The sequence below is a fragment of the Monodelphis domestica genome, chromosome 5, assembly GCF_027887165.1.
Source record: "Monodelphis domestica isolate mMonDom1 chromosome 5, mMonDom1.pri, whole genome shotgun sequence".
NCBI classification, from domain to species: Eukaryota; Metazoa; Chordata; class Mammalia; order Didelphimorphia; family Didelphidae; genus Monodelphis; species Monodelphis domestica.
Window position 1 is genome coordinate 136,301,892 of NC_077231.1, and position 15,456 is coordinate 136,317,347.

Sequence of the window (15,456 nt, forward strand, 5' to 3'; positions counted from 1 at the left end):
CTGGGTGATTTAAAAGTTTTGTCAATGATCTGGATTAAGGTATAGGTGGCATGTTTATCAAATTTGTACATGACCCAAATCTGGGAAGGAGGACTAAGATAGTGGCTGAGAGAGGCAGGATCCAAATAAAGACAGGCTGGGGATTAAGAGATGAATCTAATATGGTGAGATTCAGTAGAGATAAATGTAAAGTCTAAAAGAATTAAAGGAATCATCTTTATAAGTATAAGATGGGAGAGGGATAGTCAGTAATATGAAAAAAGATCTAGGAGTTTTACTGAACTGTCAGTTAATTTGAGTCCAATCTAATGTGGCAGCAAAAAAAAAACCCCAAAATATTAATATGTCTTTGGATTGCCACAAAGACTTAGATTTTAAGAAAAAAGAGATGATAGTCTCTCTGTACTTTGCCCTAGTTAGACCACATTTGGTATACTTTGTTCAGGTCTGGGAACCAAAATATAGGATATTGATTAATTGAAGAACATTTAGGGGACAATTGGGATGGCAAAAAGAAGGATAGAAACAAGCATTTATTAAGTGCCTATTTTGTGCCAGAACTGTGCTGTTTTATGGATTTTATCTTATTTGATCCTCACAACTGTGAGGTATGTGCTGTAATTTTCCCCCTCAAGCTGAAGAAACAGAAGCAGACAGAAGTTAAGTGACTTGTGCAGAGTCACACAGCTAGATAATATCTGAGACTAGGAGGTCTTCCTAACTCCAGCCCCAGGGCTCTCTTTACTCCCTCATCTCACTGCCTCAAAAGCCTGGAGTCAATGCCTTATTGAAGGAAAAGGGGATATTTAACCTGGAGATGGAGTGGGAGGGACATAATAGTGTTTGAATTTTGTCATTAAAAAAGGCACAGTGCTTTATGTGCAAAGTGGAATTTCAGTAGCTCAAAAGAAGCACAAAATTAGAGACATCTCCATCCCAAATGTTCATATGGGCCATTTGTGCCTGATCTGTGGAAAAGTTTTCTAAACTTGGATTTAGTCAGTCAGACACATTGTACATAGACTGCCATATAGGATGCCATTTTGGTCGTCTGAGTACAAAGGACAACAACCTCTCTTTGGTTGTCCAAATTGTTTATCTCTAAATTTAAGAAGTTGGCAATGAGACACCATTAAAAGGTTTTGAGCATAGTAATAACATGATTACATCAATACACAGTCTAAAGGATACTATATACTATAATATGTAACTATAGTTATATATGTTAGTACTGACATGTATATAGTATAATATGTAACTATAGTTATATACATATTTGTAATTATCTGATTACATATATTGTAAGAAAAATGTCTGGGACAGTGTGAAGGGTAGACTGGAGAGGGGAAAAAATAAAGGCTGAAAGAGATTTTAGGAGGCTATTGCAGTAGTTTAATCAATATATAATGACCCAAGATGGTAGCAGTATCTACTAAGAGCAAAACCCTCAAGGAAACTCTGAGGGAAATATGATTAAAGATGTAATTTCTCCTCTAAAAAAGTTTATAGTCCAGAAGAGCAATGAAGATATTTACACAAGTTGATAAAAATTAAATAGCACATAATGACATGAAAGAGATAGAAACAAATAAACTCTGAGCTCTTAGCCAGGGGAATCATGGAAGGCTTCAGGTAAGAAGTGCACTTGAACTAGGATTTGAAGGATGAGTAAAATTCTAACAGAGGAGTGGGAGATTCCCAGCATGTGAAAGAGAGAAAACAAAGGTACACAGGGAAGCACAGAAGCATTCTGGAATCAGTGGTGAGTAGGTCATAGAACCAGAGCACAGAGTAAGTGGCAAAGCAGTATGAGATTAAACTGGTTGAGGACAGAATATGGAAATCCTTTAATGGCAGGTTGAAGAGTCTGGAGTCTACAGGCATTGAAGAAACTATAGATTTTTGAGCAAAGCAGTGGTGTTATTTAAATTCTATATTAAGAAGATGTATTGAGCTATATATTAAGATTAGTTTGTAAGTCTTGGGGAGAATGAATTGGAAGAGGGTGTAAGGAATTAAATTAAGGGGTTTGACTAAATATGTGAGAATTTTAAGATAATACCATGGTCGCCAATTTTAAAATTAATACAGCCCAAGTCAAAATGACTCTCAATAGCTTTATTTTTACAAAGAGGTGGAATGAGTGAAAGTAGAGAAATGTGAAAGGGGGTAGAATAAGAAGTCTAGCTTATCACCCTAAATGTTGCTCTGGTCCCTGGCTCAATCCACACAGAGCTTGTTAACCCTTCAGCCTGAAAGGACTTGGTGGTGAATTAAGCAAGGGCTCAACCCACATGGCCTCCTCCAAGAAAGGGAGGCCCCTCCAGAACTAATGTCTCCAGAAGCCAGGAAAGGAGGATCAGTTTCTCACTCACCCAGGGGAAGCTCCAAAGGCAGGAGATCCAGGAGCAGTCTTACCAGAAGCAGTCCAAGAGCCGGAGTCCCAGGTCCAAGTGAAGCCGAAGACTCAAGTCCCAAGGGGAAGTCCCGAAGGAGAAGATCCTACAACCTGAAAATTCAGGATGAAGACATCTTGCACAGGAAGTTCATCATCTTTTATAGTCCTTTTTTATGTCACTTTCTGTCCCTTCCTCCACTTTATGGGGACCAATTGCAGTCTTTAAATTTACTTAGAACTGCCCAAAGGGGGGCAGTGTTTGTAGGTTCCAACTTTTGTCCTATGAGGGTATAAACTCTTATCAAAGAGTTTCTGACTGATTTAGTTAAAAGGGTCAAGCTCTCTAAGTGGCTTGCAAACTCCCTCACCTAGTGCCAAGTAGGGGGTTTTCAAGATTTGGTTGATTAATTAAAAAATAGGCTTGGGGAGAGTCAATCCCATTTTCACAAAAGAGAGACAGAAGGTAAAAGACTTGTAAGGATACTAATAGGTATACACTTGTGAATAAGTACAAAAAGTTCTGTGACAGAAAAGTGTAATTAACTTCCAATTTGAAAAAAATTGACCTACTCTCTATTTTAATAGAAGAAAAACATTTTTAAGAGAGAAGAGGTCTAGACCTGTGATACTATTGATGTTAGGAACTCTACCCTCTGCCAATTCAGGTCAGCAACTCATTTATAACTTCTAATCTTAAAAGTGTGGCCTGAGACACTGAGAGGTAAATTCATATGACTATCTTCATAAGGCTAGTATGTTTCAGAAATAGGACTTGAAACCAGATTTTTCTTATTCTAAAACTACCCTGTTGTCCACAATATATCATATAACACAAAAGACAATTGATAGATAGATTAAAGGTACTAAAGCTTTTATATCAGAAATGGACAATCTGAGGTCCTTCTTGCTTTTATTCCTTCTTTACCTTCCATCTTAGAATCAATATTATGTATTGTTTTAAAGCAGAAGAGCAGAAAGAGCTAAGCAGTGGAGTTTAAGTGACTTGTCCAAGGTCATACAGCTAAGGAGTTTCTAAGGCAAAATTTCAACCTAAGACTTCCCTTCTCTGTTCCTGGCTCTAAATCTGCAGAGGCACCTAGCTGCCCTGAGGTGTACTTGCTTTTTAAAGTTCCATTAAAGATTCTATGGCTTTGAAAGAAGTTGATATTATTATTGAGGCAGTAAACAGAAGGAAAATACTGCCATTTCATCATGTGAAATATACAGGGGAAAAACTCTTGTGTCATCATATGAAAATATATGGGGGGGGGGGGGCGGACTGTTATGCAATCAGCTGAAGCTACTGACCCAGTGTCAAAAGATAATGTTTCAAGAAGTACTAATACTGTTTCCCAACTTTCTGATCTGATTTTCTTTGTAACCAGGGCTAACTTCCTGCACAGGTCAAACAGGTAACCAGGTCCCAGCATGATTTGAGGGACAGCTAAAAGATGATAATCCTGAAAGCATTTTTCTGTATCTTTTTTTTTTGCCACGGTAACTCATATTTCCAGAATTACTAATTCTGCTGAGTTAAGATGTTGTTTAAGGCAGTTGCTTTGAAAACATTAATAGGTGGTAATGTATGTTGTAATACATTTGCCCCTCAACTTGGATTAGTTTATCGTATTACTTAGAAAAGATTGAACCCAAAGGAAATGGGAGACAGGACAAATATATTTTATTGGAGATCAAGAGAGAACATGACAAGAGAGAGGGTAGCATGAGGTAGGGAGAGCACACTGAAAGAAGAACAGTTGCTTCTTTTTCACATTTGTCTCAGATAAAATTGACTGAGGAATCTTATGTGTTTGCAGGATGACTAAATGGATTGTAGGTCCTGAAAAGAAGATCATGAAAAAAATAAGCATACTTATAATCTCAAACTTACTGTAGTGTAATCTCTAATCAACTCTAATCAACTGGTCTAAGTTGATTTGGGAGAGAGTTAAATTGGATGGCAGTTGTAAAGCACTTGGCACAGTACCTGGAACAAAGTAGATACTTAATAGGGGGTTTGTTGACAAAGGAAGGGGTTTGGGGAACAATTAGGCACCTACTATGTGCCAGGCACTAGGCTAAGGAAATACTTGGAAGACAAAAGATGGCAAAAGACAGTCTCTGTTCTCAAGGAGCTCGTGCTCTCTGAGATAGTTTACAGCAAAAATAAAGAGAATGGGTCACAAGCTTCCATCTTTGTCTGAAATACAAAATATGTATACCATTTAAATTTGCCCCCTAATTTATGAGGAACTACACTGAGTGTGAGTTTATCAGAACTCTCCAGGTGTGTGACATTTGAAATGCCACTCTGACAGCTTGTGGTTTGCACTTCCCCCGCTTCCAGAAAGAAACAGTTAGAAGCAATTAAAAGGTCACAAGAAAATGCAGTAAACGAGGGAGAAACACTTAGGAAGCAGCTGCAAGAAGTTATCGAAAGACTGGAGAATGCTGAGCAGCAGGTAAAGGGGGGAATCTGACTAATTTACCCAACAATCCTTGATGTCATGTGGCAAAAATGGAGGAAGAGGGTAAAAAAAAGAAAAGCAAGCAAAGGGGAACTGCTCCGTTCAGACCCCAGTTCTTTCGCTCTAAGTAGAGGAAGTAAAAGGGGGAGTTGTAAAAGAGATGGTGTCAACAGCTAGCCTGCTGATGAAAGAGACAACTTTGCACAGAGAGACTTTTACCACTGCAGAAATAGCTCAAGCGTACCAAACCCATGCAAATACGGAATTGCAGAAGTTCAGCAGGAGCTTAGCACCCCCCAGAGAAGGGAAGCCCATTTGGGGTTTGGTGTGCAGGAGAGAAGCCACACTGCCTGCTAGTCGTTTTCAGCCGGCTGCTTTGTTCACATTCAGTGCACATTCCCATTGCACATCCAGGCTAAGGATCCAGAAGAGGCCCTCCAAGCCGCTAGGGGAAGAGCTGAGTCTTTGCAAAGCAAGTTGGAGGAAGCCGGCTCTGACAGGCAAGACTTCCAAGCATTAAATAGAAACTAATCAAATACTGCCAGATAGTTGGACTTAAGACAAGAAAACTGAAAGGTAAGTATTCAGGAATAGTTTTGTTTCATCCTTAAATGGAATGTAAAGTCGGGCAGTGGGTGAAAAACCTGCCTTCCAGTTCACAGATGCTATTATTATCTGGACTGCTGACAACTGATCCTGTGGTCTAGGCTTTTATGGCCTTCCTTTCCTATGGCTATTTAGTCTGTGGGTCACCTAGCCAGCATAACTTGGCCTTCTGCACTTTTGTTAGGGACCAAACCTAACGGTAGTTATAACTCTTAAAAAAAAATTCCTCTGAGATCAAATGGAGGAAATAACTAAAAAAGTATCAAGTCTTCCTAGTCTATCTTGGTAATTTTATAAGGCAGTCAGTTTGTGCCCAGAAAATAGAAAACTTACCCACAGAGATGCATATCCCATGAGGTAGGAAGAAATATGCCAAAAATTTGTTTAAAATCTATCTATAATACTTGGTATTCTGTGAGTATTCCTTAAATAAATGTGAAAAGAAAAGAGTCTAATGACCTTAATAAAATTTTCTTACCCTAAATTTTGATTAAAAAGATGAATATACTTTTCAAATTTCTCTTACATTTATGGGTGTTTATTTTTACTAACAAAATTTTGTGGACAATTCTGTAAGAGATACTTCACTATTTTAAAAAGGAAGGATTTCAATTTAAAAAATTCAAGCTAATGGTTAGCTAGAGGGTGAAGGGTATGTTTGTATTTGTTTTGGTTTTTATCATAGCCTTCTTTTGCCTTTTTCTGAGAAAAATGTTTGGGAGAATGAAGAACTAACTTTCTGCTCTAAAATATCAGAATGGACAACCTATAGAAACCCACAAAACTTGGCAGCTTTTTTTAAAATCCAGATGCAAAAGTTATTTTGTATGAAGCTGTCAGATTTTTTTGGCTTATATAAAATTACACGGTTGAGGTAAGATTCCACATTGTTGGGAATTGCCCAAGCATAGCAAAACTACATTGCAGGCCTCCCAAATATAGCTTATGAAACTGTTGCTTAATTTATTACTGTTTTTATTGATATTTTTTACATTACAAACATTTACAGATTATCCCTATATTGTGAGTTGACTCGCTTCTAAATGTGACCTTTGAGGCTACTTAGCAGCATAAAATGTGCACCAATTTTTTAAAAGTTATTAATAATTTACCTTAATATGCATAAACTTCAGTGGGAAATTGTGAGTTCCTATCATTTTCTGTAATTTTCTTTTGAATGTTTTAGGCGTGGAGGTGTTTCAATTCCTGCATAAAAGGAAAGAAGTGATCACAATGATAAAGTCTTAGTCTAAGTCTGTCTCTAGACAACCTCAAATACTTTCTTTTTTTTTTAACCCTTACTATCTGTCTTATTAACAATTCTAAGACAGAAGGGCAGGAGCTTGGCAAATAGGGTTAAGTGGGTTGACCAGTCATAGAGCTAGGAAGTATCTGAGGGCACATTTGAACCAAAGGCCTTTCAGTTCTAGGCCTGGCACTTTATCCACTGTGCCACCTAACTGCCCCTAAATACTTTCTTAATATATGTATTCATTTCTTTTCTTTCCTGGAGATTCTTCATTAATATCCTTCAAAGACCTGAATGAATAAAATATTCAAACTGGATTAAAATATTGACCCAAAACATGTCTAGTTCAAAGAGAAATTAGTTTGGAAACTATCCAAAGCTATCCATAGCAACATACATCACATATACAACTTTACTATTTATCAATGTCTGTCTCTAAAAAGTTGAATCTTGCCTTTTATACCATTTGTCTACAAAACATCTTCAATACTAAAACATTTCAAAATTGATCCCATCATGACCTCAGTAAAGTTCATAAGGGATCCCCAATAAAAGTCCCCCAAATCTACTCCCTCTAAACTTTCCCATATATATTGAGACTCCTTACAGTGAGCTAGATTCAAATTCTATAATTATTTTTTCAATGTATTTAACATTTTATTACTATTTTTTGCCAGAAAGGGAAGGAAACACATTTTTTAACAGGGTTCAGCTTGGTCATTGAAACTTCTTTTTTTTAATTAATAGGCATTTATTTTCTCTCCTGACAACACCTAAACTTAAATAAATAAATGAATGAATGAATGAAAAAGAAAACTCATAGCAAATATGCATAATCAAATCAAATAAATTCTAGTATTGGCTATTTCCAAAAATTCATGATTCATTTTACATCTTGAGTCCATGACTTCTCTGTTAGGAGGTAAGTAGCATGATTCATCATCAGTCAGTCCTCTGCATTCATTGTACTGATCAGAGTTCTTAAATCTTTCTAAGTTTATCTTTGTAATTTTATTGTTATTAATTAATCTCCTAATCTGCATCATTTCATATAAGTCTTCCCATCTTTCTCTGAAATCATCCCCGAATAGTGTCTTACAACACAGTAATATTGAATTACATTCATATGGCTTGGAATTAGAGGGAGCTAGATATAGCAATGGCTAAACACGATCTTGGAGTCAGGAAGAAATGAATTCACATCAGGCCTCAGATATTTATAAAATGTGATCTTGGATCGGTCCCTTAAACTTTGCCTGCCTCCGTTTCCTCAACTGCATAGTGGGGATAATAAGAGCACCTCTCAGGGTTGTTGTGAAGATTAAATGAGATTACAGTTGCAAAGCTCTTTGCACAGTACAAATAGTAGGCCTTTAATAAATGCTTATTTCCTTCTTTTCCCTCTTTATTTATATACCATAATTTGTTTACCCATTCTTTAGTTGATCAGCACTGCCCCCTACATTTCCAGTTCTTTACCACTACATATAGACCTGCTTCCAAATATTTTGTAGATGAGTCCTTTACTTTTTTCTTTGACTTCTCTGGACTATTGGACTAAAGGATATGTATGGTTTAATGACTTTGAAGGCATACTTTCAAATTGCTCTCCAGAATTGTTAAACCAATTCACATCTCCACCAGTAGTGCATTAATGTGCTTGTTTTTCTGAAGACTTTCCAACATTTGTCATTTTCTTTTTTTTTTGTCAGCTTTGTCAATGTGATAAGTAGAAGGTGAGGCATCATATTTGCTTTCACTTAACATTTCTCAAACTATTAATGATTGGAGATTTTTCCCTCTTATAGCTGTCAACCATGATTTCTTCCTTTGCTAACTGCATCTTCATATTTTTTGGTCATTATAATTTCACAACTTTCAGTTTTGATTTTGTTATTTTCTCCACCTACATTGTCATAATCATTTTGTACATTGTTTTCCTGGTTATGCTTACTTTACTTGACATCAGTTCATCTTCCTCCATGTTTCTCTGTATTCCTCCTATTTGTTATTTCTTATAATGCAGTAACATTTCGTTATGTTCTTATACCACAATTTGTTTAGCCATTTCATAGTCAAGGGGCATTAACTTTGTTACCACGTTTTGCTTTGAGTCATCTTTTCACTCTTCTCTCTCCCACATCCCACACATAGTCAGTTACTGAATCTTGTCAATCCCCCATATGCAGCATTTATTGCATCTGCCCCCCTTCTTTCCAGTCACGTAAACTTTATCCTGTTCTGACCCTCACAGTTTGTATATTACAATGTTGTATAACTTTCTAATTAAACCCCCTGTCTCAATCTAGTCTTCCCTTCTCTGATCCATTTTCCACTAACTACCATAATCTTTTATTTTCTACTCTTAAAACACAAATCTGAGTGCGTTATTTACCTACTCAAAGTACAAAATCCTCTGTCTAGCATTTAAAATCCTTTCCAGTATGGATTCCACCTATCTTTCTAGTCTGATTTGTGATTACTCCCCTTTATATACTCACTTCTAGGCAAACTGACCTGCTACTTATTTGCTGCCTACATCATTCTATATCCTGACTCTACTCAAATGACTTCCACATCCTTTCCTGCCTTTATCCCATAGAATTCCTAGCTTTCATCAAAATAGTGCTGAGGTACAACCTGTTAATACTCTCTCCTGCATAAATTATTTATGTTGATTTCTATATACCTTGCAATTGTTGTATACATTTTGAGGCAGTTAGGTGGTATAGTGCATAGAATGGTGAACTAGGAGGCATGAGGACCTAAGTTCAAATCTGACCTCAGATCTATACTAGCTGGTTACTACCTCTCTGGGTCTCAGTTTCCTCATCTGTAAAATGGGGATAATTGTACATACTCCGTAGATTTTTAAGGATAAAATGAGGTAACATTATAAAATTTTTTTCCATAGTTACATGATTCATGTTGTCTCCCTCCTCTCTTCCTTCCCCCTTCCCAGAGCTGATGAGCAATTCCACTGGGTTATACATGTATTATCACTCAATACCTATTCTCATATTATTCATTGTTGTAATAGAGTCATCTTTTAAAAACCAAAACCCCAAATCACATACCTATATAAACAAGTGATAAATTATATATTTTCTTCTGCATTTCTACTTGTGAATTTTAAAACTATTCCACCCTAATCAGACCGTACTTTAAAAGATCTGATTTAGCTATTTCCTGATTAGTAACAATGGAGATACTTGGTTTAACAGAATCAAGTCTTGGGAACTCTACATTTCTCCACCCTACTCAGTTTAACAAAGTCAGGAATGTCTGCTCCATACTCAAAGATTTAATTGTCTGAGAAAATGTCCTTCAACAGACATGTGCAAAAAGGAACGCACAGACCCCTGGGCTGTCCTAAGTCAAGCTAAACTATCATTGGTACAGATGAGATGCAGGAAAGTGTCGTAAAACCATCTATATAATACATGTCACTGGCTCTCTTCACCCTCTTTTCCTGGAGAGGCAACTCTGGCTAACAGTGTGCTAGGCTTTCTGACATCTTGGAGTGGTGGCAGTTATTTGTCTGGATTTGGCGGTGAATTTGCCCTTGAGCTGATTCAGGTTCGGGCATCTTGGCTTAGCCCTTTTGGAGTTCAGGCTGATTCCTTCCTCCTTCACACTCCAAAACCTTGCTTTCTAGATCTCCTAATCTTCCTGCCCAGTACTAGCCAGGTGGGAGAAATCCTATTCCCTTTCCTTCTTCCTTCTTCTTAATCTCCTGCACTATGTCAATTAAATAACCATAAAATTTCCAGCTGACTTGGGTATTTTATTATTTGGAATTTTCTCTGGCAACCAATTAAATTTAGATTTTAAGTCACAACGCTAAAATTATCCTTACATACTCCAACAGTTCTTTCTCTAGCTGTAGATAGCATTCTTTCTCAAAGAAGTCTCAGAATTATCCTGGATCATTGCATTGCTAATAGTAGCAAAAATCTATTACATTTGATTGTCCCACAATGTTTCATTTACTGTGTATAATGCTCTCCTGGTTCTGCTCATTTCACTCAGCATCAATTCATGTAGGTCTTTCCCATTCTTAATGAAAGCAAGCACTTCATCATTCCTTATAGCACAATAGTATTCCATCACCATCATATACCACTATTTGTTCAGTCATTCCTCAATCAGGAGACATCTCCTCATTTTCCAATTTTTTGCCATTTTAAGGATCAAATAATATAACATTTTAAAAGGGCTTCATAAGCTTTAAAGCACTATATAAACATTTGCTGTTGATACATGTTATATCCTCTCAACTTAGAAATATAAGCTCCTCAATGACAGGAACTTTTTCATGTTTGTCTATGAATATCTAACACCAAACACTATGCTTTGTACATAGGAGGCATTAAGTAAATCTTCAATTAGAATGAAATTAATTTTAAGTTCGTTAATATTTACTTGGCTTGTCAAATGGATTACAAATAAAACAATAGTGTTAGTAAAATTCTTGGGTGTTCCTTCTTCCTCCCCATGTATTAGGTTTGAATCTTTTGACTACATTACAGTCATTTGACTTAACAGGGACTAGAATATGTGGCTTGATAGACTTACCAAGTCTACAAATAGAGAATTGCCTCATAGTTTATACAAGAAATCCAATTTGCTTGTAACATCTTTGCTAAGAATTTGCTAAGAATAAAAATATGTGTGTGTGGCAGGGCATATATGCATAGATGTGTGCTTGATTTTCACAATAATTTGCTGTTCCAGATAATAGGGAGGTGAGAATAATTAAATTTTTTATAGAATTTTAAAAGTTTACAAGAAAAAAATGTTTCACAGTCAATCTCATTAAATTATCTATTCTGCCTTTCTCCCATTTATTTATATGTGAAACAAATGAGATCCAGGGCAGGTAACTTTCAATATAGTGGCTGGGTTTAAAGGATATATGAAGAAAAACCTACGGATTGTGATTGTGAACAATCAAGGACTATCTGATGCCACCAGGTCCTATATAATGGGGATACTTAAAGGCAGAGGGTACCAAAGAAATTATTTGTCAGGGGCTAAAATCAAAGGAAAATTAGCTACTTCATAGTTTGGCTTGAACAAAAACATTGATATTGATTTTAGAGAAGTAGCTTTGTTCTAGATTCTCCTTCAAAATGGAGTTACCAGGGTCCTGTTGATTCATTTTGTGGTACATCTGTATTTATGTAAACATGAAAAATTGTGTAAACAATTTCCTTTTCCTCTTATGGGGCACTAGAATGTCCTAAAAATGCACTGAAGGCCCAATCATTCCTGTCCAAATAGGTAATAATGTAAAGATGAAGAAAAATTAAAGTCATTTTGGTCCCCAAATAAATTAATCATTTCTCCTTGCCCCTCCCTTCTTTATTTATCTTTATTATATATTCACACTCATTTGCATGGGAGTATCTCTACCTACTCCCTTATTCTTCATATCTTTTGTGAACTCTCTTAATAGCATCCTTCAAATCTGTCCTTGCTTTTCTACTCCCTTAACCAACATGCTAAGTGAGAGTCTCATTTCATCTCACCTGGATTATTTTTAATGGTTTTCTCTGCCCTATCTCATCTCTCCAATCCATGGCCAAATTAATCTTCCTCTTAGCTAATATTACAAGGTGTTCCCAAAAGTCTTAGAGCAATCTCAGAGCATTAATAGTGTTAATAACTTAAAACTACATTAAGTCTTTGGGGAAACCCTATCCAACTGTAATTATTATCTCTGTTTTAAAGTCTTCAGTAGTTTTTTTTTAATTACCCTCTGAAAAACTTTCAAATTTTTTATCCTAAAATTGCAGTGTCTTTCTGATACAGCCCCAACCTAGCTTTTCTGCTTCTACATTTACCACATAATCCAAACCAAGCTCATCAGTCAGTTATTTAGACAATAAATATTTATTAAGCACCTACAATATTGCAGACACTGTGCTAAGTACTGGGAATACAATGAAAAAGCAAAAGACAAAAAAGCAGAAAGTCTCCACTCTCAAGGAATTCAGAGTTCAGTGGGGGAGGCAACATGCAAACAAGTGCATATGAACAAGTCAGATACAGAATGAATTGGAGGTTAACTAACAGAAAGAAGGTGGATCAGAAAAGGCTTCCTGTAAAGTCAGATTTCATGCAGGGACTAGAAGGAAGCCAGGGAAGCCAGGAGGCAGAGATGAGGAGGGAGCGGATTGTACTTTCAGGTTTGAACTTTGTGATAATGTTTTTGTGAATCAAAATACCTTTCTTTTCTCTCTAAGGTGAATGTAGTATAATGGAAAGAATACTGAAGTCAGGAGACATGGGTTCAAATCCAATCTCAGAAAATTTCTGGCTGTGTAATAATGAATAAATCACTGCTGTTCAGTACCTTTATTATGACCTGGGGCAAATCATTCCACCTCTTTAGTTTTCTATCTATAAAACAAGAGGCTTAAACTAGAAAATATCAGAGGTCTCGTCAAGCTCTAAATCTGTAATCTGTGAAACTTAGAACATCTTAGTTTCCTCATTTGTAAAATGAAGGTAATAATATATATCTACCTCATGGGATTGTTTTGAGCAAAGCATAGGACTGTGCCCCGAAGTCATTGGGATTATTGAAATAATGACTGCTATATGAGTGCAAAGCCATTCTATAACTCAAATATTTAATTAGCTTTAGAGAACATTATTTTTTAAGTAACAGAGAACTGTTTTTTAAAAACAGTTCATTTATATCTAAGAGGACAAGTAGAAAGCAATAGACAACATCACAGGTCTAGTTAAAAAAGGAAAAAGATAAGAGTGCTAATTTTATATTTCAGAGGGTGATAGACTAACTCCACATTCCAATTGTCCTCTCTTATTCCTGTTTTTTAACCTTTTATTTTTTAAAAAGCACTACCATATCTGGAATGCTTTTCTCCAATGTCATGTTCTGCTGTAGTATTTGGTTTCTGGTCTCTTTTTTATCTAACATTTTAAGTGGATCAAAGACCTTGTAAAATGATTAGACATAAAAGATATGATACTCATACTGAGGTGATTATAAATGTCTATAAAGAGACTATAAATGCTATAAAGAGCAACTGTTGACTCTCTGAGAGAAAAGTAATTTAAAGGGAAACTCCATGGAATATCTTGTCAGGCACAAGCTCTTTTGCTGGTGGTGGAAGCACATGCTTTTACTCTGTTGGTGATCCCCAATTTATCCGGGATATATTTTGTATGTACATAGTGGTTCACATATTGTCTCCCCCATTAGACTATGAGCTCTTTGAAATCTGAGATTATCTTTTGCCTTTTTTTGGTAATCCTCAGAATTTAACAGTGCCTGGAACATAGTTGTTTAATAAATGCTTCTTGATTTCTTGTGAACAATATATTCTTCAGAAATTCAAAATATTTGTAATCTCATTGATATGGGTTGCTCCCTTCATTAGTCCAGATGCTCACCAATCCATACTTGTTCATCCTGTTTTATTCCTATACTTATACTTTTATAGATTATCCTGAAATAATCTATCCAATGTTATAGAATTCCCACCTTCCTCTAGTACAACATATACAACAAGAGAATAAAATGGAATGATCTTCCTTCTATCAGAGTATCACTATGACAATAAATGCAAATAGGTTGAATTATAGGAAACTCTTGTCTAAAATATGACTAAATTACCCTCAAGAGTAATAACCAAATTGTATATATTGGTATCATAAGTATGTCTCACCTCTAAGACTGAGGATTTAATCTTTCAGCTTTAACATTTTCATAAACCCATTCTGATCCAGGATCCATGATTGTGTGTCCAGCAAGTTTTAGCACCTTTTCTTATGAAGACCTCATTGGTAAAATCGTTTCAGATTATTACTGTTACATATTGGACTCAGAATTGGCTCTAGCAATGAGGAAGCAACAATAGAGTCTCTAATTTTACAATATTAATTTCTATCATCAATGGAAGGAATAAACGAGTCATCTTCATGATCTTCACATATTTAGTTCTGAATTTACTTTTGTTTTCTAAATAAAGTATTTCCCTTCACATTCAGATTTTTTCCTACTCAATTTTTTTTAACACAGAACTGTTTAAGTGGAAATTTATCATACCACGATTACTTGTCCACCAGAGATTTAATTCAAGAACCACTAAAAGGACAAACAGTAAGCAAATTTAAGCTTATTGTCACTGTTCAAGTGCAGAAGTTAAGCATATTGTCACTGTTTGGATGCAAAATTTAAGGTTATTGTCACTGGGTGCCACCTATAAACTAGACATTGTGAAAACCTAAAGATAAATTCCTTGCTTGACAGCTTTAGGGTCTAAATCATACTCATTCTATTTAATTAAAAATCTGGTGTGATGAAGCAAAGTGATAAATCTGTTACTCAGCTATGATTGTAAGCGATCCAACATATAAAGGATCTCTAAGTGTTGGTTCAGTTGTTAGAAGTCTTAAAATGTTTCCATCTGTGTTGACTAATATGTCTGAGAAATGAGCAATTATAACAAAATAAGCCCTTCATCGTGTTCAAAGTGCTTCTCTTTACAAGAGCCCTAGTACATAATGCACAGATTATTATTGCCATTTTATAGGTGAAACAACTAAGACCCATCTGCATATAACAAAATTCATTTGGAAGAACAAAAGATTAAGAATATTAAATGAATTCATGAAAAAATGTAAAGAAAAAGGTCTAGCAGTACCAGATTTTAAACTATACTATAAAGCAGTAATTATAAAAACTATACATCCTGACT

General features: G+C 35.8%; 1 protein-coding gene across 1 annotated transcript in view; it reads left to right on the forward strand.

The window, feature by feature from the left end:
* The window catches only part of IRAG2 (inositol 1,4,5-triphosphate receptor associated 2), a 133,902-nt gene that overhangs the window by 69,502 nt on the left and 48,944 nt on the right, over window positions 1–15,456 (forward strand). The window contains 2 exon segments of the mRNA XM_056800651.1: window positions 4,746–4,860; window positions 5,224–5,391. Of these exon segments, the coding sequence (XP_056656629.1) occupies window positions 4,746–4,860; window positions 5,224–5,391 (283 nt within the window).